This window comes from Hemicordylus capensis, chromosome 4, assembly GCF_027244095.1.
Source record: "Hemicordylus capensis ecotype Gifberg chromosome 4, rHemCap1.1.pri, whole genome shotgun sequence".
Taxonomy (NCBI): Eukaryota; Metazoa; Chordata; class Lepidosauria; order Squamata; family Cordylidae; genus Hemicordylus; species Hemicordylus capensis.
In genome coordinates, this window is record NC_069660.1 from 282,696,449 (window position 1) to 282,722,858 (window position 26,410).

The 26,410-nt window shown below is 46.3% G+C and overlaps 1 protein-coding gene across 9 annotated transcripts in view; it reads right to left on the reverse strand.

The window, feature by feature from the left end:
• The window catches only part of RAD54B (RAD54 homolog B), an 80,686-nt gene that overhangs the window by 4,418 nt on the left and 49,858 nt on the right, over positions 1–26,410 (reverse strand). For 7 of the 9 annotated variants that reach the window (XM_053243031.1, XM_053243030.1, XM_053243025.1 and 4 more), the window contains 6 exons: positions 24,667–24,874; positions 16,265–16,404; positions 14,146–14,436; positions 9,917–10,089; positions 7,027–7,288; positions 3,357–3,441 (listed from right to left, as the gene is read on the reverse strand). In XM_053243031.1, coding sequence (XP_053099006.1) covers positions 3,357–3,441; positions 7,027–7,288; positions 9,917–10,089; positions 14,146–14,436; positions 16,265–16,404; positions 24,667–24,874 — 1,159 coding nt within the window. The remainder of the gene's footprint in view (positions 1–3,356; positions 3,442–7,026; positions 7,289–9,916; positions 10,090–14,145; positions 14,437–16,264; positions 16,405–24,666; positions 24,875–26,410) is intronic. The other 2 variants (XM_053243026.1, XM_053243032.1) reach the window with 1 other exon arrangement.

Consider the following 26,410-nt stretch of genomic DNA (forward strand, 5'->3'; position numbering starts at 1 on the left):
CTGCTCCTCCGGCTTCCCTTGAGGTCAGAGCAGGCCGCACATGACCACGGCGCCCAATCAGGCGCCCCCCGGAGGAGCTGCTGCTCCTGCCAGCCTCTCTCGCAGCCCCGCCGCCGCTGCCGCCACTTCTCCCATCCCGACCCAACCAGCTGCGGAGGAGGAGGCGGGAAGGGAAAGACCCCCCCCCGCACGCACGCGCTCCCCTCCCCTAGGTCCACCCACCACCACCACCGTGCGCAGCCCTCCTCCTCGTACACACATCCACACCCATCCAGACGTGCACGTGGCGTCTCGTGGAAGGGAGGGAGGAAGCCGCCCAACGACGACGCTGCTGCCGCCACCTGGCCCCAATTTCCTGCCCGCTGCCTGGGCTCACAGCAGGGAGGCGCCCCCCACCTCTTCCTCCTCCTGCCTCTTCTCGCCTGCCTTTTGTCTCCCGCTTCCTGGGTCTGCTGCTGCTGACGCCGCCCTTGCCAACACGGGTTGGGTCCGCTGAGCCGCCGCCGCCACCCCAAGGACCCAGCGGGGAGGGGGGGAGACGCGGACACACCGCTTTACTTTTATCCCTTTCCTCCCTCTTTTCCCTTCCCTTCCCAGACGTCTTTCCCTTCCCTTCCCAGACGCGGCAGCAAGAGACCCGGCCAGCATGGCCGCCTGGTGTCGGCGGTTGTGTCTCCCTCGGACTGCGAAGCGCAGGCCCAGAACAGCCCAGGGAGACAGGGACGCAGATCCCCAACGTTCCAAAGGCACGGACACTCACTTAGGGCTTTATTATAGAGGATTCTCCAAGACGGGCCATGCATGGGGACGTGGTAGAAAGGAGGCGATTGGCTGACAGAGTTTGCAAGCAGAAGCACCTGACTGGGCAGTGGGGATTCCATATGCAGATAGGGCGGAAGGATCCTTTGGCACTGTGGTGATTGGGCAGTGGGGATTCCCTATGCAGATAAGAAGGAGGAGCCTATGATGGTTAATGTCGGAATGCAAATGTTACTGGTTGGAAGATGTTCTTGATTGCAGAGGAGAGGAATATATCTATATATAAAAGGACAGCAGGCAAGGGCCTGCAAAAAGACGGGTCGTGAGTGAGAGAGGAGCCAGGATGCCATTGTGTGAATTAAATGAGGAAACAAGATGAACAAAATCTGTTAGGGAGGGAGGGAGAGAAAAAAACATGAAGAGAGGGGGAGGAAAGAGTGGGGAAGAGCGAGTGGAGGAGAGAGAAAGAGAAAAAGAAGGGAGGGGGAAGAGAGACAGAAGGAAGGGCAAGGGACGGGCCTGAGCCTGTCAGCAGCTTGAGGGGAATGAGTGGCCATGGCGGCACTGGCAGCAAGGAAGGGCCCAGGCAACCACTGCTGCTGTTTGGGGCTACCGAGGCGATTGTCAGAGGGAGGCAGGCAGGCAAGGGATGGGCCTGGGCCTGTCAGCGGCCTGAGGGGAATGAGCAGCCATGGTGGTGGTAGCAGCGAGGAACAGCCCGGTCAACTACTACTGCTGCTCCTGGGGGGAGGAGCAGGAGCTGGGCTTGGGTGAGGGGGACTGCAGCTTGGCCAATAGGTGGCAGCAATGCTGCAGCCACAACCAAGAAGGGTGAGGGGGTGGTGGAAGCAACGGGATGGGGGAGGAGCAGGAGTGCAGCTCAGGTGAGGGTGGGGAGATCTCTGAGGTGAGGGGAGCAATCAAGTACTAACGCACAGATGCTCTAGAGCAGTGATTCTCAAACTTGGGTCCTCAGTTGTTATTTGACTTCAACTCCCATAATCCCCAGCCTCAGTGGCCTTTGGTTGGGGATTATGGGAGTTGAAGTCCAATAACACCTGAGGACCCAAGTTTGAGAATCACTGCTCTAGAGCATGCAAGAGTTCCAGCACTGAAGCAGAGAGAAATAATGGCGGCAGCCAGGAGGCAGAGATGGAGGGCCCGCAGGCGAAGTCCTTCCAGCCAGAAGAGGTGGGTGGACAGCAGGAGAAGCCCCACCGGCCAGGAAGAGGAGCCAGTGGCAGTGTCACGCCCTCGATCTCTGACAGCGAGGAGGAAGGGGAAGCTGTCAACTTTCCAGGCGATGCAGGAGTGTCTGAGGGGCAGAGCCCGGCTGTCAGTGTTCATGAAACAGCTGTGGATAATGACTCTGAGCAGGCACAACAACCTGAGGCAGCAGAAATCGTGAAAGACCAATCGGAAGAACTATGTAACCAACCCCCGCTGACCCCCCAACAGCGGCGTGTCACGAGACGCAGGGATCAATTGGAGACTATTAGGAAAAGCAAACGCCTCTTGCAGAGGGCTGATAAGCCTTAAATCCCTGCCAGATGGAGCTCTCGTGGCTTGCACCATAAATCACGTTGTCAGTCGGCTACTCACTGCTGAAAAACAACATTCGTCAAACTATATGTCGACAGCATGCAGCCAAGTCCGGTCAAGACCTTGACAGGGGGGGAGAAATAATGGTGGAGAGGAGGTGGGCAGACACCAGGCAAAGCCCTACCAGCCGGGAGGAGGAGGTGGGAGGCGGCGGTGGAATGGCCTGGCCCTGGCCCGCCCAATGGGGAGAGCTATGGGGGGGAGAGTGAGCAAGCGAGCTGGGGGGAGAGAGCGAGAGCTGCGGGAGGAGAGCGAGCGAGTGAGCTGCGGGGGGAGAGTGAGCAAGCAAGTGAGCTGCGGGGGGGGAGAGCAAGCAAGCAAGTGAGCTGCAGGGGGAGAGCAAGCAAGTGAGCTGCAGGGGGGAGACTGCAGGGGGAGAACGAGTGAGCTGCGGGGGGAGAGCAAGCGTGTGAGCTGCAGGGGGAGAGTGATCGAGCGTGCTGTGGGGGAGACAGCAGGGGGAGAGCGAGCGAGTGAGCGAGCTGCAGGGGGAGAGCAAGCGAGCTGCGGGGGTTAGAGATAGCAAGCGAGCTGCGGGGAGGAGAGCAAGCGAGCGAGCTTCAGGGGGAGAGGGCGGAGCAGCAGGGGAGAGCAAGCGAGCGTGCTGCTGGGAGACAGCAGGGGGAGAGCAAGCGAGCGAGCGGTGGGGGGAGAGTGAGTGAGATGCGGGGGGAGAGCGAGCGAGCGAGATGCAGGGGGGAGAGTGAGCAAGCTGTGGGGGGAGAGCAAGCGAGAGCTGCGGGGAGAGAGAGAGGGAACGAGCTGCGGGGGGAGAGCGAGCAAGCGAGCTGCGGGGGGAGAGCGAGCAAGCGAGCTGCGGGGGGAGAGAGAGCGAGCGAGCTGCGGGGGAAGAGCGAGCAAGCAAGCTGCGGGGGAAGAGCGAGCGAGCAAGCTGCGGGGGAAGAGCGAGCGAGCGAGCAAGCTGCGTGGGAAGAGCGAGCGAGCGAGCTGCAGGGGGTGGGGGGGAGAGCGAGGGACATTTGAAAAGAGTTTACAATTGTAATATGGAAGACCTGTAGTCAGCAGTCTGTAGATATGCACTGTACGCCTCTGTCCATCTCTCCACACCCTGGCCATTGCCTGAAAGAGAATGAGAAGTCAAAGATCTTCTTTTGAAGCCCATTTCAGTGGCCATGAGAATTTCTACCCTAAGTGTTCAAGAGCTCCAACAGTACCATCGGTCTTGGAATGGAAGACGTGTATGAATATGCCGAGGCGGTGGAAATATAAGAGTATTAGAAGGCAGGAAAACATACAAGTGTAAAGCTTTAGGCCTTCTCCATTGCCGCCCCAAGGTTTTGAAATGTTGAAATAAGCACCTCCCTGTTGAAATAAGCACCTCCCCATCTCTGACAGCCTTTAAAAGGGTCATTCAGATATATTTATTCACCCAGGCTTTTAATTAAATTTATAAAATATATCATTGCTTTAAACTGTTTTAATGTTTTAACTTTGTTTTTAATCTGTGTTGTTTTATTGTAAACCGCCCAGAGACGTGAGTTTTGAATGGTACACCCATGTGCAAAAAGAAAGAAAAAGTGGTCTTCTTTGCTTACAGGCAATGAAAACCACATCTCTCTTCAGACATGACTATTTGGATAGTCGGAGGACTATTGGCCACCTCCAGCCTCAAAGGCAGGATGCCTCTGAGTACCAGTTGCAGGGAGTAACAGCAGGAGAGAGGGCATGCCCTCAACTCCTGCCTGTGGCTTCCAGCGGCATCTGGTGGGCCACTGTGTGAAACAGGATGCTGGACTAGATGGGCATTCTTGGGCCTGATCCAGCAGGGCTGTTCTTATGTTCTTATTTATTGTAATAGGCAGACTGCAGTTATTTCATTAACTTGAGACAATAGAAGATGTGAGCTTAAAGATGGAAATGTTGGCTGACATGATGGGCAGCCGTACATCAGGGACCCACCAGGGCTGCTCTGTAACTTGAAAGACAATCCCGGCAGTCTAGCGTAACAAGATAGCTGCGGAATGACTTAAAGCTGCTTCCTGGCAATCATGCAGTACTACTTCAGCTGGAAACAATGGAAGTAGCACTGCGCAACTGGCCAGAAGCAGCTTTAAGTTGTTGTGCAACAGCCCCGTCGAGCTACTTCGCCAGGGCTGCCTTTCAATTTGCACAGCAGTCCTGGTGCGTCTCTAATGCCGCCATAGGGCTACCTGTCACGTCAGCCATTGTATATTATTTTACGATATGGGTATATGTATGAATGTATAGATGTATGCACACACATACACACACACAAACACAGATTTAGGCACAAGCTAAGTAAGCTACACCTTAGGACATGCTTATTATGAGGGTCCTCTGAATTAAAATAAGGACTAAATTTCAAACTTTACATAATGTATTTTCATTTCTAATGCAAATAGGCTCATTACAAGATAACATTTTGCTTGATTATTAGTTTTTTGCTGGATATTTAGCAAGTAAAAATAAAGCTTTATTATTTCTCTTTTCATTGTCCTTTTTGTTAGGGTTGTGTGGGGGGTTTTTTTGGTAATACTGTGGGGCCTTTTAAGCCTAACATAGCTTGGCTTGATCTTGCCCTGGAAAAAAAAAAATTTTTTTAAACCTATTTGAAGTTCCTTCAGTTGAGATCCTCTCAGTTTCAAAAGCCGTTCACTGTGTGGCATAAGGCTGTGCTGTCAGAGAAACAGAAGGCCAGCATCCACCCTTGGGGGTGTAGAAGCAGTTACACAGTCTTCTGGATCCTAGCCAATATCCACTGCTAGCAGTAACATCGTTTTACTGCTTTTCCCTACAGCAGGCTCTGTGACTGTCCATTTGATTCTGCTTGGTAACATCCGTGCAAATTCACTGAAAGCACCCAGGTGTCCTTAGACAAGTGTTCCTGCTAGCATGACTGGAGGACCAAAGGAGAAGAAACAAGGAGAAAATCCAGCTGGCAACCTAGCAAACTGTGGCCCAGATCAAACAGGTTTTATGCACCCAAGGGGGCACTGGCTGGTTTCTTAAAGAGCATCCATGTCCTGTGCCCCATGCCACAAAGAGCTATCAATGTCTATCAGCCAGGATGGCTAAACAGAGTCTTCATCTTCAGAGGCAGCATGCCATTAAATCTCAGTTGCTGGGGGCCAATAGCAGGGGAGGGCTATTGCCTTTATGCACCGCTTGTGGGACTCCCTGAAACATTTGATTGGCTACTGCAGGGAACAGGAGGCTGAAACAGACGGACCTTTGGTCTGATCCAGCCGGGCTCCTCTTCTTATGTTCTTAACAAACTAATGCTGAAATTGGTGGGATTGTCAAAAGCAGTTTGTAATATGGCACACAGGAGGATCTCATATCCATGGAGCAAATAAATAAATGTCCAGCTGGGCATGCCCAAACGAAAGGAGATCTTTGGCTTCAAATCCATAGAAATAAACAGCAGCGCTAATTTTGCCGTGGAGAAATTCTAATGTTGTTGATATGGGAGGAGGGATGGTCTTGTGGTAGCGAGAATGAATGGCCCCTTTTGCTAAGCAGGGTCCACTGTGATTTGTATTTGGATGGGCAACTACATGTGAGCACTGTAAGATACTCCCCTTAGGGGATGGGGCCATAGTCCAGTGGAAGAGCATCTGCATGCTTGCATGTAGAAAGTCCCAGGTTCACTCCCTGGCATCCTCAGGTAGGGCTGGGAGAAACTCCTGCCTGAAACCTTGGAGAGCTGCTGCCGGTCCGTGTAGACAATAGTGAGCTAGATGTATCAATGGCCTCACCACCCTGCTCCAGGATGCTCCTCTTTGTCCCCCAAGATGCCCCTCACCGCCCCACTACCCTGCCTGCATTTCTCCCCCCCTCTCTCTCTCTCACACACACACACTATTGCAGCCGCAGCAGCATCTCTTTCCCCCTCCACACTGCCGCCTTGTTCCTTCCCCCACTCCATGCTTCCCTTCCTCTTCTGCCAGATGCCAGGCACAGAGGTTCACGCTGGGAAAGAAAGCGCAGCAGCCCCCTCGCTGTCTCCAGCCCACAAAGCACATGCACCCAGCTGGCATGAAGCAGGCTTTTGCATGCTGAAGAGAGCAAAAGGGCCCCTGTGCTCTCCTTCCCAGCATGCACCTGCATGCTTGGCCTCCAGTGGCGGCAGGAGGAAGGAACAAGGCATCAGCAAGACTCAGCAAGTGGGAGAAATGCTGCCACTGGGGGAAGGAGGGAGAAATGTTGGTAGTGCAGAGCAGGAGAGAAATGCAACAGTGACAGCCTGTCCATGGGTTACTGCCCAGCTTGCTACACCCCTGATCTGCATAAACAGCTATAACTTCTCTTGCTCTAGCCAGCTTAAAATGATGCAAGAAAGGGGAGGGTGTTACATCCTCCAATTTTTAAACTGATTCCCATTCTCCCTAAGCAGGAAGCAGTGCACCAATCTGAAGTGACTTTGAGCATCACATTTGACATTTCCTATGAGGGGTATAAAGTGAATTCTTTTGGCAGAAAAGACCCATCACATTTGGATTCATCTTTAGTAAAAACAATCAGCTTGCCCAGGGCACAAACCTGCATACAAAATGGCAACCTCTGATCTGAATGAATCCTTGAACAAAGGATTGGTATCATTAAGAGACTGCAGCTACACATCAATAAATTATCCATGCTCAACGCATTTTTTAGTCCCAATACGAAACAAGGGCAACAAACCTGAATATCTGTGGCTGGATTCCAGTCAATATCATATAGGATTAAATGGGATGCTCCAACAAGGTTCAGGCCTACACCGCCAGCCTTGGAGCTGAGAAGAAAGATAAACGCTGGGCCGAATTTACTGTTAAAACCATCAACGATCTGCTGCCTTTGAGCAACGGGAGTGTTGCCATCAAGTCTTGTATAGGAATATCCATAGCGTTTGCACACCTCTTGTAGTATATTCAATGTCTGGGTGTAATTTGATACCACCACAACTCTGTCAATCCAGAATATAAATAATGTGTTAGTGGCTAATAGAGAAATTTATGTTTTTTGAAGATAAACCTCCAAAAATATAATCTCAGATTACCTCACTGTTGTGCTTCAGGAGGTTGGTTTGGCACTAATGAAAGAAACACTGGCAGGAACACAACTCCTCCTCCTCCTCCTCCTCCTGCTAGTTCAGTTCTGCTGAAAAGCGTCTCTCAGAACCAGTTTTTAGATTTGGGATTGGTTGAAGTTCCTGACTACTACTACTCACTGGTTCTGAGAGACACTTTTCAGCAGAACTGAACTCAAACCAAGCAGTGGTGTAGCAACACTGGTGTCAGCCTGTGTTTCAATTGGAGCGTCACTGCCACCCCACTCCCCCTACTCATTTGCCTACGTCCCCCACAGATTCCTCACTAGGCTGTGATGTCATTATACTACACTGCAGCTGGCTGACAGAACCAAGTAGCACAACAGTGGCTACTGAGATTGGCGGATTAGAGTGGGCTTAATGGAGCCACCATGGAGATGATAGGTGAGCAGGAGACAAACCCAGGGGCAAGAGACAGCTGGTAATCTTGGGTGGGGAAGCAGGTGAGAGGCCCTCAGTGGCCCCTTTTCATGGAGAGGGCAGCTCATGTTCTTTGAACATATCCACCCAATTACAGTTACACCCCTGAAACCAAATGTCCCTTGGATGCCTAGAACCTGACCTGAACCCTTAAATGCAAAAAACTAGTTGCAAGTTTTAGCTGAGTAATCAGGCACTCAGTTTTCAATTGTATGATTTTTGTTTTATTGTTTTGAAGTCCCCCCCCATTGTACGTGTTTTTTTTGTAAAATTCATTTAAAATATCAACAGTAAAATAGATTTAAAAATTACATAGAGAGTTATGTCAGTTAAAAGCTTTTCATATTATTTCGGATTAAATGCATTTAAACCATTCCAAGAGTCTGAATGAGTTACAAAAATCACTTTTTAAAGTTAGCATCTGAACCAAAGAGTTAAAAAACTACTACTTAACCTCAAGTGCAACTGAACCCAAATGTTTAACTGTTCAACTTGATAATAGCAGTTCAGAAGTTTCTATATATATCATTTTGCTAGCAAAGTTAATGTTTAAAAAACCAAGCAAACTAGTAGTTCCTTATAGATCACTCTGGGGACACATTTTATTCAGTATTTTCTTTAGTGACTGGAGGAAGGAAAGTAGGTTAAGGGAATATGCAGATGACACCAAATTAGAAGGAAGTTATTGTGGATCAATAGGGTAACCCTATGAAAAAAGCTAGAATGGGACTTCATGAATGACTAGAGGATTATTGCAAGCCACCACCATCATGAGTAGCAAAGTAGCAAAAGCCAAACAATGGATTTAATTTTGAGAAGGGCTGTTACATAAATGAAAAGCAAGCTATAAATCTGAATAAACTGACACTTTTTTCTCAAATACAAAATGTCAAAAAACATTAAAATTTTTAAAAAATACACAAATGATATATAATAAAGTGTCTGGATAATATGACAATGTAGAACAGTGGTTCCTAACCTGGGTTCCTCCAGAGGTTGCTGATACAATGAATTGTTACAATAATTGTTACAATGTTGATACAACATTGATACAATAAATTGTTAAAATAAATTGTAGCTGGGAATGATGGGAGTTGTAGTTCAGCAACCTCTGGAGGAACCCAGGTTGAGAACCACCAGAAACGATTTCATTTAGGAGTCTGCAGACTGAATATGCAATTTAATTCTGATGAACATACAGTCACAACAGCATAGAGAGAACAATATAAAATTACCAAGTGACTTCTTGGGATGAGCTGTTAAAGAGCAGAAGGTGAAGTGCTAGCAAAGTGCAGGGAGCTTCTTTCAAATATTTACTCATGAAAAGGCAACTGGAAATGGCTAAATGCCTTTCTAACATGACTAACTAGGAAAGCGGTCATAAGCAAGTAGTCAATAAAATCATTGGCCAAAGTCACATACGCAACAGGGTGGGGGTGATGCAGCCTTCCCTTTGCAGCCTTCTGTGCCTCCTGAAAATTTGTCCCCAAGAGTCCTTCAGCCTTCAGGGTCATAGTTTTGAGAAGCACAGAGAGGATGGGGGTCAGTGAAAATCTTCCTTTCTCCCTTATGCATGTGAAATATTATTCTATGCCCATGTTCAGCTGGATGTTGGCCATTTTTATAGAACAGGTTTCAAAAACTGGACACTTTAGGAACTATTGCCAGAACTAACAACCAGGTGGCAAAATATCAGAGGAAACCACCCAAAGGAAGTTCAGCGAGGAAATCTGAGTACACAACTCCCAGAATTCCCAGCTGCAATGGCTTTTGCTTGGGGAGTGTGGGAGCTGTAGTCAACAATATCTGGGAATCCCTGTTAGAGGGAAAACTGGCCCCCACGCCCACTTTTCCTAACAGCCTTGTGAAGGAGGTTAGGCTGAGAGAGAGTGACTGCTTCAATTCAATGCTCTCTGTGACATGAATGAGAGGAACTTATGTCCTTCCCTGGGCAACATGGGCACAGGGAATTTCTGAACCCAGGCTATATAAGTTGAGAGAAAGCAACTTAATCACAACATCCAACTGCTATCAAAAGAAAAGCCAACAACATCTCTTTCCTACCTTTCTGAAGGGCTGTATTCCCGAATTGCTGCCAGCAGCTCTGTCAGCACCTTCAATTTCCCAGAGTCAGTCTCTGAGAAAGAAGCTGGAGTATATTCTTGAGAAAAGATATCCAGCAAACCCTCATAGAGGTTCAGTTTCTCTTGCTCACAACTGGAATCACATTCTTTCTCCTATTAAAAACAGGAATTTTGAAAAGTCAAGTGACTCTCGTTACTTGATGAAAAGAGACCATATTCCAAACTATGATAACTTTGTTGCCTTTCCTAAAATATGTACACCAGCTGTATGTCTTTTAACCAGGGTTGCCCAAAAGATAAAAACCATCCACTTGAAACCAACGACCACAATGAAGGTTTTAATAAGATATCACTTGAAGGCTAACCTTGCAGTACTCACTCTAAAGTAAAATACAAATTAGTAAGCCATGACACATTTTTTAAATGGCAAGATTCTAAGTTTTTAAAAGACACAGCCTAAATTCAACAAGTGAATCTTATCCAACCACAAAAATGTAATTTTGGTGAAAGCTGTACATTTTGATTTCTGACTTTCATATAGCTGATTTTAAAAGTACAGAGCCTCTGTCCATGCTCACAAGGGCTCTCTGGGCTAATTTTATAACTGAAAAATAAATAGCTCCTTGGCAAATACAGCACAAATGTGCAATCTTGTGTCTGTCTTTAGGAAGCTGCCTTGTTCTGAACCAGACCATTGGTCCATCTAGCTCAGTACTGTCTACACCACAGTTTCTCAACCGCTGGTCCCCGGACCGCTGCCGGTCCCCAGGGGGTTGAGTGCCGGACCGTGCAAGTCCTTTAACACCCCCTCCTTTTCAAGCATGCCAGTCCTTTAACACCCTGGAGATTAGCTCCCTGGAGCTAATCTTTAACCAGACAGCCTTCGCTGCAGGGCTCTGTCTTCCTCCGGAGTCCCAGACAGCCTTTTCTCACTCCCAGCTAATCTCTCCAGTCTCTTTGATGAGAGGAGATAGCGAGAGCGAGTGATGTCACTGGTATGCAGCTGGTGAAACACACGAGGCAGGTAGCAGGGCGAGTGAGAGGGAGTGCTTGGCTTGGCTGGAGTGCTGCATGCATAAACTCTGTTCTGAACTTCTGCATGCATAAACTCTGTTCTGAACTACTACAGAGGAGGAACAGAGGAAGGCAGGCAGGCAGGCAAAAGATAAGAAAACAAACAAAAGTAAGCAACAGTGCTGATCAAATGAAAAAAGAAGGGAAAGATAAGAAGAATGAAAGGGGTGGGGGTGAGGGGCGGGCTGATCACGTACTGACTCAACAAAAGGGGATGAAGATCAAATAAAATGGGATTTTTAAAAGCAAGCATACAGGAGAGAACAAGTATGATCTGTGTGAACTGAGAAATAAAATGTTGGGGGGGGGATGAGGGAGATGAAGAAAGGGGTGGCTAGGGTGAGCTACTGACTTACCAAAAAGGGGATGAAGCTAACATAAACTGGGATTTTTAAAAGCAAACATGCAGGCAGGAGAGAGAACTAGTGCAATGTGTGTGAACTGAGAAAACCAGTGGAAAAAAGAGATCACGAGAAAGGGGATGGAGTGGGGGCTGGGTGTAGCAAGGTATGAAATGGTGAATAGAGGAGAGAGAAGGAGGGAAAGAAGGATGAAGAAGAGACCCACTAAAAGTCTTCCCACTCATGTGTGAGTACATAGTACTCCCCCCCTCCCTTAAACCTCTGCCTAAAAATCATTACAGTTGTAAAAACCTGGATATATATGAATGTGTGGTATGAAGGGTTAAATCTCCCACCCCATTCCCTGTGGTTTACTTTCCTAATGTGGATGCCATATTGATGTGTAAAGTTCATTACCATAACATTACCTTTTCAAGGGAATGAGTGTTTTAGTTCTGAGTGTACTGTTTGGAGGTTTTTTGGATGATGTTTGGTTACAGACTTCCAGTATGATATGAGATGTCATGTTTTAAGCTTCCTATCAATTAAGTTGATAAGCTGGTTTTATGGTAGCAAACATGCATTGTCCCATTTGCTAAGGAGAGCAAGGGCAGTGATTACCAAATGAAGAGAGGAGGAAAGCTGGAGGGGGAGTACTGTGTGTGTAAGAGAGAGTACTATTTTAAAAGCAATATTAAATTACTATGTTTATGCATTTAAGAAGCAAGATATTATGTATACAGGAACTGGACACAAGTTCCTGCCTGCATGTTTATATGCAAAATAGATAGATGAGGAGTAAGAAAAGACAGAATTGGAAGAATGGAGTGTAAGGCTGCAACCTGTTTTTAAAATATGGTAATGTTAAATCTGGACTGGACAAATCTCAGGTGCCAGGGAGCCATGATGTCTCATCCTTTCCTCCCTCCCCCTTTTGAGCCAGAACTTCAAAATTTAAATATTGATTAAATTCATTTTCATTAATTTCACTTTGATTTATTTGATTGATTAAGTGTTATTTTAATAATCAGCACCCTAAAAATTGACCTCGGCCCCCATGAGCCAAGTCACGGTCAGTTTTGGCCCATCAGGACATTTGAGTGGTGAACACCTGTGAACGCCTGTACTAATAGATAAACTTGAAACCCTTTTGCTAACTGCTGGTCTGGGACTAGAAACTGCACACAAAAAATGTAGCGGTCCTTGAAACTCTGCATGACGAATTTAGCGGTCCTTGACTCCAAAAAGGTTGAGAAACACACTGACTGGCAGTGGCTCATCAGGGTTTCAGATGGGGTTTTTTCCAGCTCTACCTGGAGATGCCAGGGATTGAACCTGGGACCAAAAGCCCACTTGGACTTGCTACTAGCATTACAATACACTATTTTGTATTTTACTTTAGAGTGAGTACTGCAAGGTTAGCCTTCAAGTGATATCATTAAAACCTTCATTGTGGTCGTTAGTTTCAATTTTAAAACAATTCAGAACCATTTAAAACCAATTAAAATAACTAAAAACTATTTAAAAACCTCAGAAGGCTAGGCCAAACAAGTAAGTTTTTAGGGCTCTCTTAAAAGCCAACAATGAGCCTAAATTACAGATATCTGCCGGGAATGCATTCCATCGACCAGGAGCATCTACAGAGAAAGCCTGGTTCCAAGTCGCCACCAGACACCACCATCATCATCATCAGTTTTATTACGGCCATTGGCCAGCAATGCCACCAGACACACTGATGGTAACTGGAGACGGACCTCTCCAGATGACCTCAACATGCAATGGCGATCATACAGAAGGTAGCCTGGACCCAAGCCGTTCAGGGCACTAAACTTTGTATTTTGCCCGGAAACATATCGGCAGCCAGTGCAACTGCTTTAAAACAGGCATAATATGGTCTCTCCAGGTTACCCCAGAGTCCAGTCTGGCTGCCACATTTTGGACTAATTGAAGTTTCCAAACTATGTACAAAGGCAGCCCCACATAGAGTGCACTGCAGTCGTCAAGACTGGAGGTTACCAGCTGATGCATCAGTTTTGAGATTGTTGTCTTCAAGGAATGGATGCAGCTGTTGGATCAGTCAAAGTTGATGGAAAGTATCCTGGCCATAGCCTCCACCTGAGATACCTGGATGAGGCCTGGATGCAAGAGCACTTCCAAGCTTTATACCAGTTCCTTCTGGGTGAATGTAACCCCATTCAGCACAGGAAGATTTAACTCATCCCTCAAATTCCGATCCCCCACAATGAGCACCTCTGTCTTGCTTGGATTCAGCTTCAATTTATCCCTCATCCAGCCCCTTACTGCCTGTAGCCAGGCATTTAGGGAATGAATGCCATTTTCAGATGATGATGATGATGATGATGATGATGATGATGATGATGATGATAAGGAGAAATAGATTTGGGTGTCATCAGCATATAGTCCGTGACATTCCATTGTAAAAGCAGCAGATAAAATACTACTGATATCATTTGACATCTTCTAGTAACTAACTTGAGAGGGAGAGAGGCAGGAAGGAGAAACAATGATTAAGTCAGGGAGCAGACACAGGCTGAGACAATAAAGTCTGTAGGGGACTGAATTGATAAAAAGGTTAGCATTTCATTTTCACACTTTTCAAAGCTGACGTTTTTGAAGATTTTAAAAAGTGACCTGCTTTTGGAAGTAAGCAATTTCTAGGGAGGTCTTAGGTGATCTGTACTCAATCTGTAATGCAACATATTTTAAATTATAGATCTTCCCCTCAAAAGGACTGTCTAAGAATCTGCATTTAAACACAACACAATATACAAACCTTTATCATTTTGAAGAGGAGGCAGGGGTGATTGCAAAGTTTCTTCAAAGCTCCAATACATATTAAGTGCTGGCTGTTTTCTAGACTGCCTTGCAGGCAAGATCTAACAACCTGAGAGCTCAGCAGTCTTCTATAGAGATCAAGCTGCAGTGCTGTTGGGCGGCAGAAAAGGATGCTCTCCTTTCTTGGAGGGAGGAATTTGTTAATGATTTCTTGGGTTCTTCTAAGAATGAAGAGTGCAGTCAGGCGTCCAAGCTCCGCGGCCCTTTTCTCTCCTAGTTCAATTTCTTCCTAAGACAACAATTAAATGGATGGTCAGATTAACTCATACAAGCATGTTCAGCTGAATTGTGATTTTCTATACCTATACACGAGCTAGTTCCCAAGATTTTTATCACTCTGGAATAATCAAGAAATGCAACTTGGGACACACACCCTGGAATTGCAATGCAGGCCTGTAGCCAGCCTAAAGGTTTTGGGGGAGCACCAAAGGAAGTAAGGGGGGGGCAGTTTATCTGGTCCCCATCAGTCCTAAGTGTAAGCAATAGTCAGTTATTTAAAAATTATTTGTTTGCAAAAAAAAATTGGGTGGGGGAGAAAATTTGCGGGGAGGAGCAGGCCTGCTCTCACCCCTACCCCACCTCAGCTATAGATCTGGTTGCAAGAGTCGGGAAATAGGCTTTGCTATACATGTTGTGTTGTAATTTACTCCTATGGGGAGAGGAAAGCATGTGCTTGAGGACACTGTTACAATGAATGCAAAACCTTTCACTCGCTCCTGATAGCAGCCCAGCCCACACTGACAGGGATCTTGAAAATACAGTATGAGCCTATATTAACATAAGCCACCTTGTTTATTTTGTACTAGTGTTTTTTAGCCCGTTGGATAACGGGCGCTAGTGGAGCTGTGCGCTCCAGACCACCGCCGCCATTCCCCCTCCCGCCACCCACCACCGCCCGCGGCTCCGGCCGGGCCCGCCACCTACCGCCGCCCGCGGCTCCGGCCGGGCCCACCACCCACCGCCGCCTGCGGCTCCGGGCGGGCCCACCACTGCCCGGGCCCACCGCCGCATCGTTTTCTCCGCCGCCTCGTCCGGCGGCCATCTTGGGCGGCCAGAAGCGGCCGCCCCGAAGAAGCCGGGTAAGCGGTGGCGGCCAGGCCTCTGCCATGGCTCCGCCGCCTCCTCGGCCAGTGTCCCCCGCCGCCGCTTACCCGGCTTCTTCGGGGCGGCCGCTTCTGGCCGCCCAAGATGGCTGCCGGGTACCGGCGAGCGTGTCTCCCTTGCCCTGTTCTGCGCCTGCGCTTCGCGCAGGCACAGAACAGGGCAGGGAGGCACGGACACACGCTTGGTGTCTGTCCACGGACGGACACCAAGCGTTTTATTAGAGAGGATACATTGTTTTTATATCATGTGGTAAGTTACTTTGGTTGGCAACTGCAAGAAAGGTGGGATGTCATTTTTTTAAAAAGTTAAATTAAAGTTGGCATAGGAAGCTGCTTTACACTGCATCAGACCACTGGTCCATTTAATCCAGTACTGTTTACTCTAACTGGCAGCGAATCTCCAGGATCTCAAGAGGAGAACTTTCCCAGCTCTTTTGGCTGGAGACTGATATTATTTATTTGATTTCGATACTGCCTGACTCCAAAGGCTCTAAGCGGTTCTATAGGGAGCGTATTCCATAGCCCAGGAGCGACTACAGAGAAGGCCCACTCCCGAGTCACCACCAGACGAGTTGGAGGCATCCAGAGAGGGACCTCTCTCGATGACCTTAATGTGTGGTGGGAATCATGCCGAAGAATATGGAATCTTCTGCATGTAAAACATGTGCTGAATTATGGTTCCTGCTCGCTCCTACTGACGTATGGCTCCTTCCCATCCATCCTGCAGGAGGTGTGTCTCTGTGCAAAGGTGCTCTCTACCCCACCTATCAGAATGACCAAGATTTTGCTGGCAGCAGTTGCAGAACAGTTAAGCGCCATGAGTGCTGAATGATACATTTTGAAACATCCATATTCCTAATGCTTTTTAGGCCAGCCTACAGGAAGTGGCTGTATGCTTCTTAATTTTTCACAGCTAATCAGAGTTTCCAATTTCAGGTTTTAATAGTGACATACCTTTGCTGCTGAAGGCTCTCGTGACCTGATAATAGGCTCCTCATACACTTTTTTGTATGCAGACAAAGGACCAAGTATTCCAGGGTTTACAAACTCTATTAATGCATAAAATTCTTGAAGGTCATTTTGTACCGGAGTACCTTGACAGAGAAAAGGTGATTCAGCATGTATGTACACCTCAGAAAAGGACTCCTTTCCTGAATTAGGCTACACTGTGATGCAAAAGATGAATAAAATGTAAGAGAGTCACAAAATCTACATTTCTTAGTATGCTCTATGCTGTATAGAACAAATATTATCTCCCGCAGGAGGACAGAACTCAAACCTTGTTTCGACATGCAAACCCATATGAGACTGGTACACTTCACAAGTAGTCCATAGTTCAGTGAGACAGTTCTAAATGACCTGGCTAACCAAGCCAAGATATTAGACATCAACACTGCTTCCATAGGAAGCTGCCTTCTACTGAGTCAGACCATTGGTCCATCTAGCACAGGATTGTCTACACAAACGGGCAGCAGCATCTCCAAGGTTATAGGTAGGTCTCTCTCTCACCCTATCTTGGAGATACCAGGGAGGGAACTTGGAACCTTCTGCATGCAAGCATGCAGGTGCTCTACCCAGAGCACACCCATCCCCTGAGGGGAATATCTTACAGTGCTCACACATGCAGTCTCCCATGCAAATGCAAAGGAGAGTTGGCCCTGCTTCGCAAAAGGGACAAGTCATGCTTGCTGCCACACGACCAGCTCTCCTCTGCACAAACTGGCAGTGGCTTCTCCAAGGTTGCAGGCAGGAGTCTCTCTCAGGCTCAGCCCTACCTGGAGATGCCAGGGAGGGAACTTGGAACCTTCTGCATGCAAGCATGCAGGTGCTCTTCCCAGAGCACACCCATCCCCTGAGGGGAATATCTTACAGTGCTCACACATGCAGTCTCCCATGCAAATGCAAAGGAGAGTTGGCCTTGCTTCACAAAGGAGACAATTGATGCTTGCTACCACAAGATCAGCTCTCCTCCTCAAATACTGAAACTGAATAAAAACTGAAACTGAAAATAAATAAATAAAGGGTCTTAGTTTCCAGATTTGGGCCTACCCAGAAGCCAGTGGTCAAATGTCTAGATATTTTGTACCAAGATCCAAACAAAGCAGCAGCAGCTGGATCAGGAAAAGTAAAATTAGAGCATCAGGATCAGGATAAAACAGGGATAAAACAGGGATGATAAAATCAGGATAAAACAGGGAGTTGCGTAGCAGCAAGACAGGAACAAGTCAGATGAGGCAGAGAATGAAACAGGCTAGGCTTTCTACTCTGACATTCAAGGGAGTATAATTGAATACCAGGGGAGAAATGTCAGTGAGGACAGTCAAGAAGCAAGCTGAAAGAGGTGTTCATTAGCCACTCTTAAATAATGGGGAGGAGAACATAACTTCTTGGTATTTTTTAGCAGCTGTATTTTCGCTTTCCTGATGGGCTGCATCAGGAAAGCAAATAAAACGTTGCTCAAAAATACTAGGAGTGCTGGCTGAGACCTGATACACTTCCAGTATTTGCAGTCCTTTACAGGCAAGTGCAGTCCTTTACAGAAGTTCAGCTTATCTGTGTGGTGGGGAACTGGAATTGGGCTGGTCTGCCTGGACATTCATATGTTGGATTGAATGGTTGCAGAGAGGTCTACACACACAGAATCAAATGCACATTGGGCACATCTGTGTGATTCCTGTCCATGAAACACCGAGAGATATACAAGTCATGCAGATGTCTCCTATGCACACTGGATACTAAGCATGAAGGCTCCTAAGCAAATGTGTAGACGTCAGGTGGGGTTGGGCAAGATGGGTGTACCAGAGTGGGGCGAGGTGGTGTGAGCCTACGCTAGGACTGCAGTTTGCAAATAGCTTGTATTGTTTAATTTTAGTGGTTTGTGTACATTTGCATGTTCAATTTCTAATTATGCTGCCCTAACCCAAAAGAGCCTCAAATTTAAGATAATACACGAGGAGTCTATGTAACAACATGACAACACACCACGACAATATTAAAACTAACAAAGTGACCAATGTTATTTTATTTCAAATGTCATGAAACATATAGTTTTTAATGGCAGGGGGGAACACTTGTATGCAGAATCACTGTGTTCCCTGAACATCTATAGGAGCCATTCACATGACCGGGAGGGTAGAAGGCTGCTCCAACTCACCTTCCTCCCAGACAAGCAAGGAAATACTGCTGGAAGTGCAAAGCGCGTTCCCAGACAATCCACGCAGCACAGAGCTCTGGAGGCTGGGATGATGTGTCCTGGCATCCGGATATTTTATTTACTTATTTTATTTATTGTTACATTTTTATACCGCCTTTCATTAAAACAATCCCAAGGCGGTTTACAGCAAAGTTTAAAAACAAGATTGTAAAAAAGACAATTAAAATATTAAGCTAAAAATATTAAACAAATCTGATTAAAAATTTAAAACAAAAGCATAAAAGCAATACAGAGTACAAAGAGCAGCAACAGAGAATCAAATAAATGCCTGGGCAAAAAGCCAAGATTTTACATTCTTTCTAAAAGCTGTGATGGAGACCGAGGAGCTTGCTTAGCAAAGTGCTTGCATACCCATGCCTTAGTCACGTCAAGGCTGGATTACTGTAACGCGCTCTACATGGGGCTGCCCTTGAAGAACATCCGGAAACTGCAGCTAGTGCAAAATGCGGCAGCTAGGGTTTTATCTGGAGCTGCCCGGTGGGAGCACATCACACCCATTTTGAAAGAGCTGCACTGGCTACCAGTTTGTTTCCGGGTCCAATTCAAGGTGCTGGTTTTGACCTTTAAAGCCCTAAACGGTTTGGGCCCGGGATACCTGAGGGACCGCCTGCTTCCAAGGGTTGCTGCCCGCTTGACAAGGTCTTCTGAGGGGGCTCTGCTCTGGGTGCCGACAATGAGGGAGGCTCGATTGTCATGCACGTGGGACAGGGCCTTCTCTGTTGCTGCCCCCAGACTCTGGAATGCTCTCCCAGTGACTATTCGCTCCTTGGTCTCCATCACAGCTTTTAGAAAAAGTGTAAAATCTTGGCTTTTTGCCCAGGCATTTATTTGATTCTCTGCTGCTGCTCTTTATAGTTGTTATTGCTTTTATGCTTTTGTTTTTAAAATTTTAATCAGATTTGTTTAATATTTCCCCCCCACTTAATATTTTAATTGTGTCTTTTTTACTATCTTGTGTTAAAAAATTTTTTGCTGTAAACCACCTTGGGATTGCTTTAATGAAAGGCGGTATATAAATTTAACAATAAATAAATAAATAAATAAATAAAGGTCAATAATAAATAAATGCAAGCATTCCAAAGACCCCACAAAGATTCCCTAGAGCATCTTCAGCTCCACCAACAAGCTTAACTAAGCCAAGAGTGTCACTACACCACTCCCATTATACTACTAAATCTTTGTAGAGACTTTGGAGGAAATCGATTGCCTAGAGATCTGGCTACTGAAAGTATCCCAGTGTATTTAAGCTACTGAAATGCATTCACTGAACACAGCGGGTAAGGGGCCAACCCCTCCCCTTTCTGTATGCTAGTGGAAAGAGCTTCTCTCAGCACAGCAGGGAGGGCCATACCAGGACAAGAAACTGCTTGATACTGAGTTGGACCACTGCCTACCTATCTCAATATTGCCTACACTGAGGTGCAGCAGATCTCTAAGATCTTTCCCAGCCCTACCCGGAGATGCCAGGGATTGAACCTGGGATCTTCTGCATGGTAAGCCAGTGGGCTACCATTAAGTTACAGCTACAAAAGTTAGTGAGCTATAGCTACAAAATATCTTCTGACAGCAGCCCTTTGTTAGGAGTAACCCTCCTTGCAAGCCCAAACTGCATGCTTATGGGTCTCCCAGGCAGTAACAGGACCTTTCCAGATCCAATTGGCAACACCAGAGACCCAAGTGTGTGTGTGTGGGGGGGGGGGGATTGGCAATGGAAGGTGAGAGAAAGTTGGTCAGCAGAGTCCCTCTCCCTACTGAATCTTGAGAAGCCCAGATGACTTGAGAAGACCCTGGAACACCAACAAGCCTTCCTCAGGAAAATTAAGGTAATCACTAATAAAGAAATTCCTCAACAGAGCAATCTTCCTGTCCAAGTGTAAAACTGATTAGATTAGGCTTGAAGACCAGAGCCTCGTGATTAGATTCATCCCAAAGGTCAAGCCTTACGCCCATAGTGATCTCCACCCTTAGACAATGTAACCCATCTGAATACAAGAAGCTTGACCACCAAAATCCATCGATGCCTATATCAGAATTCTAGAAGGTGGAAGGTGCTCAGCCCTGCCACGCAAAACACTCATTCTTTAGTATATCAAAACCCCTTCCAAAACTAGTACTACTGTTCAGTGTGTCATGCACCAATTTTGTTCAGCATTTGTGGTTAGCTTTGCCCAGCCTGCTAAACCCCATTTGGATTTACATTCACATTGCTGGTCGCGGGGGGACCTGCAAATCCCAGGGATTGAGGCCACCCTGATTCTCACTACCCTGACCATCCAGCCCACTGATGTGTGCATTCTGTGGATGGGTCCTAGAGATTTCCAAGCCTGATAATCTCTGAGATTAAATCACTATTTTCAGGCCCCTCAGTTCCTTGCAAGCCACAAATCTAGCTGCCCAGAGTTCCCCATGTCAGTGGGCTGTAAGCCTCATGGGTCCAACACAATGCAAAGCTGCAAAACAGGTAGACATAGCCCCTTCCTTCCATTGCTTACTTTAGAACAGGAATTCCTACTTCTTTTCTATCTTTTACCCGTAAAGGCAGAGCCCCCAGGAACCCCTTAATTTGTTTGTCTTTGACTTAAGCTCTGGTGGTCATTGGGGAAGTGTCTAGACATATCAGTCTTTGACACCATGGGGAAAACTCATGAAGCAAAGTGGAGATCACTATTCACAAATCGGTTTCTCCAACTGCGCTCGAAAACTGATCTAAATTCTCCAGAAATCTCCATCCCAACTTCCTCTGGTAGCAACCTGAATTATAAGTAACTTGGGAGAATTGCCCTCTCATGTTCTCTGCCTCTCAAAACCTAGCCTCCCCTCTCACTTGCTGAGTAATGTGTAGCCACTGCTGATTTAAATCACTTGGCTCACCTACAATAGCCATTGCAGTGCATTCATGTGTTTTGCCTATCCCCTCCTTTTCCAATTAGCCCATTTCTCTGATTCGTGCTTCCTTGTGTCAGGAACCATTCCCAGGTAGCGCTGCCATGTTAGCAGCTACTGTAACATCAAGGCAACTCACTAGAAGTCACAGCTTTAAAAACTCTGTGGTTACTCCATTCATTTCAATGTTGTTATTTTCTGTATTTATTTATTTATGCTATTTATGCATAATTTATTTATTTATGCTATTTATGCAAGTGAGTTTAGTCTCTTAAATCCCCCACATTAACAATTTGGTTTGCCACTATTACAATTAGGTACCTTTTCAATTGATTTTCCAAATGAGAATGTGTACTTTGATTGCTTTTGAACAAATGTTTAGTATTTTTCATTAGAACCTTGTCATCTCCCCTTCGTATATTTTCCACATTCACACCCGAGTTAGCCTTTGCTGCCAAGTTCCCGCAATGTACATGTGTCTTACCCTACATGTTGTAACACTTTTGTAACTCATAGGGCAGGGTTCCCATCCTTGAGTCCCCAGTTGATGTTGGATTACAACTTCCATTATTCCCAGCCACAACTGGAACCCCTGATTCAGGGTACTACTTTGGGGAGCTCTCTGACCTTAGCAGAGAGCTTATCAGATGGCACAGGGGCTACTGCTTGTAGAGGGGAGTTTCATATTATTATTATTATTGTTTACACACTCAGACAGGTGTTATTGACTGATTTGTTTTATTCAGACATCAAGTCCTTCACAAGGACCTGGGATGGCTGAATTTTATTATCTATGTTGTTGCTGTTATTAATATAGATATCATCGCAGAATATAGGCTGTTCCCAGAAATGTTGCTTTTTGTAATAGGCTGATGGTGATTTCTGTGGCCCCTATGGTGTTAAGGTGCTCTTCAAGGTGTTTTGGAATTGCACCTAGGGCACCAATTACCACTGGGATTATTTTGGTCTTCTTCTGCCACAGCCTTTCAATTTCAATTTGTAGATCTTTGTATTTTGTTATTTTTTTCTATTTCTTTTTCTTCTATTCTGCTATCCCCTGGTATTGCTATGTCAATTATTTTAACTTGTTTTACTGGGACCGGTGCTTTTTAATTTATTCATAAATGATCTAGAAGCAGGGGTAAGCAGCGAGGTGGCCAAATTTGCAGGTGATACCAAACTCTTCCGGGTAGTGAAATCCAAAATGGATTGTCAGCAGGCCGTTCCAGGGGAAGGGTAGCCAGAAATTTAATAGCTGTCTCCCCTTCCAGCTGTCCTGTCATAAGAACATAAGAACAGCCCTGCTGGATCAGGCCCAAGGCCCATCTAGTCCAGCATCCTGTTTCACACAGTGGCCCACCAGATGCCGCTGGAAGCCACAGGCAGGAGTTGAGGGTGTGCCCTCTCTCCTGCCATTAATCCCCTGCAACAGGGGAGGCATACGCAGAGGCATCCTGAGCTGCTCCAAAAGGATCTCTCCAGATTGGAGGAGTGGGCAACAAAATGGCAAATGCGGTTCAATGTTAGCAAGTGTAAGGTGATGCACATTGGGACAAAAAAACCCAACTTCAAGTATATGCTGATGGGATCCAAGCTGTCGGTGACGGACCAGGAGAGGGATCTTGGGGTCGTGGTGGACAGCTGGTTGAAAGTGTTGACTCAATGTGCGGCAGCTGTGAAAAAGGCCAATTCCATGCTAGGGATCATTAGGAAGGGGATTGAAAATAAAACTGCTAATAATATAATGCCCTTATACAAAACTATGGTGCGACCACACTTGGAGTACTGTGTACAATTCTGGTCACCACATCTTAAAAAGGACATTGTAGGAGTGGAACAGGTGCAGAAGAGGGCAACCAAGATGATCAGGGGCCTAGAGCACCTTTCTTATGGGGCAAGACTACAACACCTGGGGCTTTTTAGTTTAGAAAAATGACAACTGCGGGGAGACATGATAGAGGTCTATAAAATCATGCATGGTGTGGAGAAAGTGGATAGAGAGAAATTCTTCTCCCTCTCCCATAACACTAGAACCAGGTATAACTCCATAAAATTGATTGCTAGGAGGTCTAGGACCAACAAACGGAAGTACTTTTTCCACACAACACGTGATCCACTTGTGGAACTCTCTGCCACAGGATGTAGTGACATCCAACAACTTGGATGGCTTTAAGAGGGGTTTGGGTAATTTCATGGAGGAGAGGCCTATCAATGGCTACCAGTCGGAGGGCTGTGGGCCACCTCCAGCCTCAAAGGCAGGATGCCTCTGAGTATGCCTCCCTTGTTGCAGGGGAGTAATGGCAGGAGAGAGGGCACGCCTTCAACTCCTGCCTGTGGCTTCCAGTGGCATCTGGTGGGCCAAGTGCGAAACAGGATGCTGGACTAGATGGGCCTTGGGCCTGATCCAGCAGGGCTGTTCTTATGACAGGACAGCTGGAAGGGGAGACAGCTATTAAATTTCTGGCTACCCTTCCCCTGGAACGGCCTGCTGAACTGCCAGCATTACTTCTTCTATTCCCCACCACCACCGGAATAGCTGCCCTACATTCAACGAAGGTGCCCCGCCTCCCCACCTTCAGACAAACCCAAACACATTACGACTACTTCAACCCAATCTCAATTACAAAGCTGGCACACTTAGTACAACAACTCTTCAAACTGCCAAACTGAAAATAGTATAGCCCAACCCTCAGCCTGACACCAAAGCCAAGCCCCTTCCTTAAAAAGCCTCCAGAGTCCTTCCTCTCACAAAGGACTCTGGGAAAGGCTGGTGTAATCAATCAGTGCCTGCAGGTGGTATTAGTTCAGGCACTTGGAGGAAGGAAGGTTCCCCATCAGGCAGCAGAACTGTGCTGATCTCCCGGCCAGCAAACCAAGGGTGGGGGAGGCAGCTGAAAGACTCCCAGCCGTCCAGGCTAAGGAGGCTAGATGGTAAACAGTCAAAGCTCACCTCCTCCAGTCTTCTGCAGATATATGCAAAGACTGGATATTTTATGCAAAGCGGAGCATCTACTGAAGCCAGTCTAAATCCTGGACAGTGATTCCACATAGCTTTTCTCCATTAATAAACTATGTTGTCAATCAGTGGGTTTTAATATATGTGTAACAGGATAACCGGTGTTATGTTGCCTGTTTTATTATACTCTTCATGCATAATTCTATTTTCTTGGCGTTTTGTTTCCATTTTCAGTTTAAAAATTCCATTATATCCCAAAGTTACTCCACACGTTGGCAACTAAAGGATCTATTAAATACTCACCAGTAAGAAGAATTCTTCTCTCACAAGACAAGCTGGCAAGGGCAGAGGTTGTCTTAATGGAGGTGTTTTTCAAACGATGTCCCTCATCACAGATTACAAGGTTGAACTCTGTCTTCTGAATCTGGTCCAAAGAGCGCAGAAGCATCTCGTAACTAATTATCAGGACTGAATAAAGGGGGGAATTGACGAACTCTTCTACTTTGTGATCCTGCAGATCATAAGGATAATTATCATGCTTTTCAGTCAGGCAGACTAACAGTTTAAAGAAACTAGCAGCACATCTATGTGTGCATTAAACATTAGTTCTATTTACACATTATGTTCAATATTCATACAGTCTGTGTATTGTACAGGCAGATACAGAACTGAATCACAGTTTCACATGTTAGAATCCTAGTTCCTAGAAGAACTAGGAACAGTTTCACATGTTAGAATTAGGAGAGGAGAGCTGGTCTTGTGGTAGCAAGCATGACTTGTCCCCTTAGCTAAGCAGAGTCCACCCTGGTTGCATATGAATGGGAGACTAGAAGTGCGAGCACTGTAAGATATTCCCCTTAGGGGATGGAGCCGCTCTGGGAAGAGCTGAAGGTTTCAAGTTCCTACCCTGGCTTCTCCAAGATAGGGCCGAGAGAGATTCCTGCCTGCACCCTTGGAGAAGCTGCTGCCAGCCTGTGAAGACAATACTGAGCTAGATAGACCAATGGTCTGACTCAGTATATGACAGCTTCCTATGTTATTCACATGTTATGTTGAACAGAGGTGCAGCAGTATACTTCCTATTTGTAGTCTGTATTTGAAGGGCCTCTATTCAGGTTCACTTTTAAAGCGAATGCGGGCACGTCATCCATCCAAAACCATGTAAGAGAGTACAGACATCTGAATGAAGATACCACATAATGTCTGAACATGGCTATTCTTGTGCACTCATCTACACAAACCTGACTAGTAGGGGGGAAAGCTTTTGCATCTTCTCTAATGGCAAAACAAAGTCCAAGCCCCTCCCAAAGGGTGGGCGCTGCTCTTTCTCCTATTCAGCTTTTTTGACCCCTTGGCTAAAAGTGGGGTGGATGGGATTTCCCCCCTCTCCTTTTTGTGGGGAAAATTTAATAGCAGTAGGAAAGGAGGGTGGGGAAATTGATCACAGTAGGGCCATAGTAAGACCACAAGAGGAAACATGATACCAACACCATTACTGTTGGTGTCATATTCTCCCACCCATCTTCCAAGCAGTATGTGAAGGAAAATTGCTGCTAACTGGGCAAAGAGGCACCTTTTAACATGGTGATTCTCTTTATTTAGCAGGGGGAAAGTAACTGGCCCTATCCAACCCCAGCACAGTACCTCCAATGACTGTTGCTGGTGTCTATCTTATGTTTCTTTTTAGAATGTGAGCCCTCTGGGGACAGGGATCCATCTTCTTCTTATAATTTTTTAATTATTTCTCTGTGTAAACCACCCTGAGCCGTTTTTGGAAGGGCAGTATAGAAATCGAATACAAAATAAATAAATAATAATAATAACAACTTCTGATCTCCAAATTCTAATTTACAGAACTTATTACTCATAACTAGTGTGGTGTTTTTATCTCCTGCACTCAAATATGAAACTTGAGCCCTTGAGTGGTTTAATGAATACAGCAACTTCACTGGTAATACTACAGAATAAGCCGGATATTGGTAGGACTTAGAGTGGTGGTGGGTGGGGGAGCAGATTTTTGCAGAGTTACCTCTAGACTAGACTATAT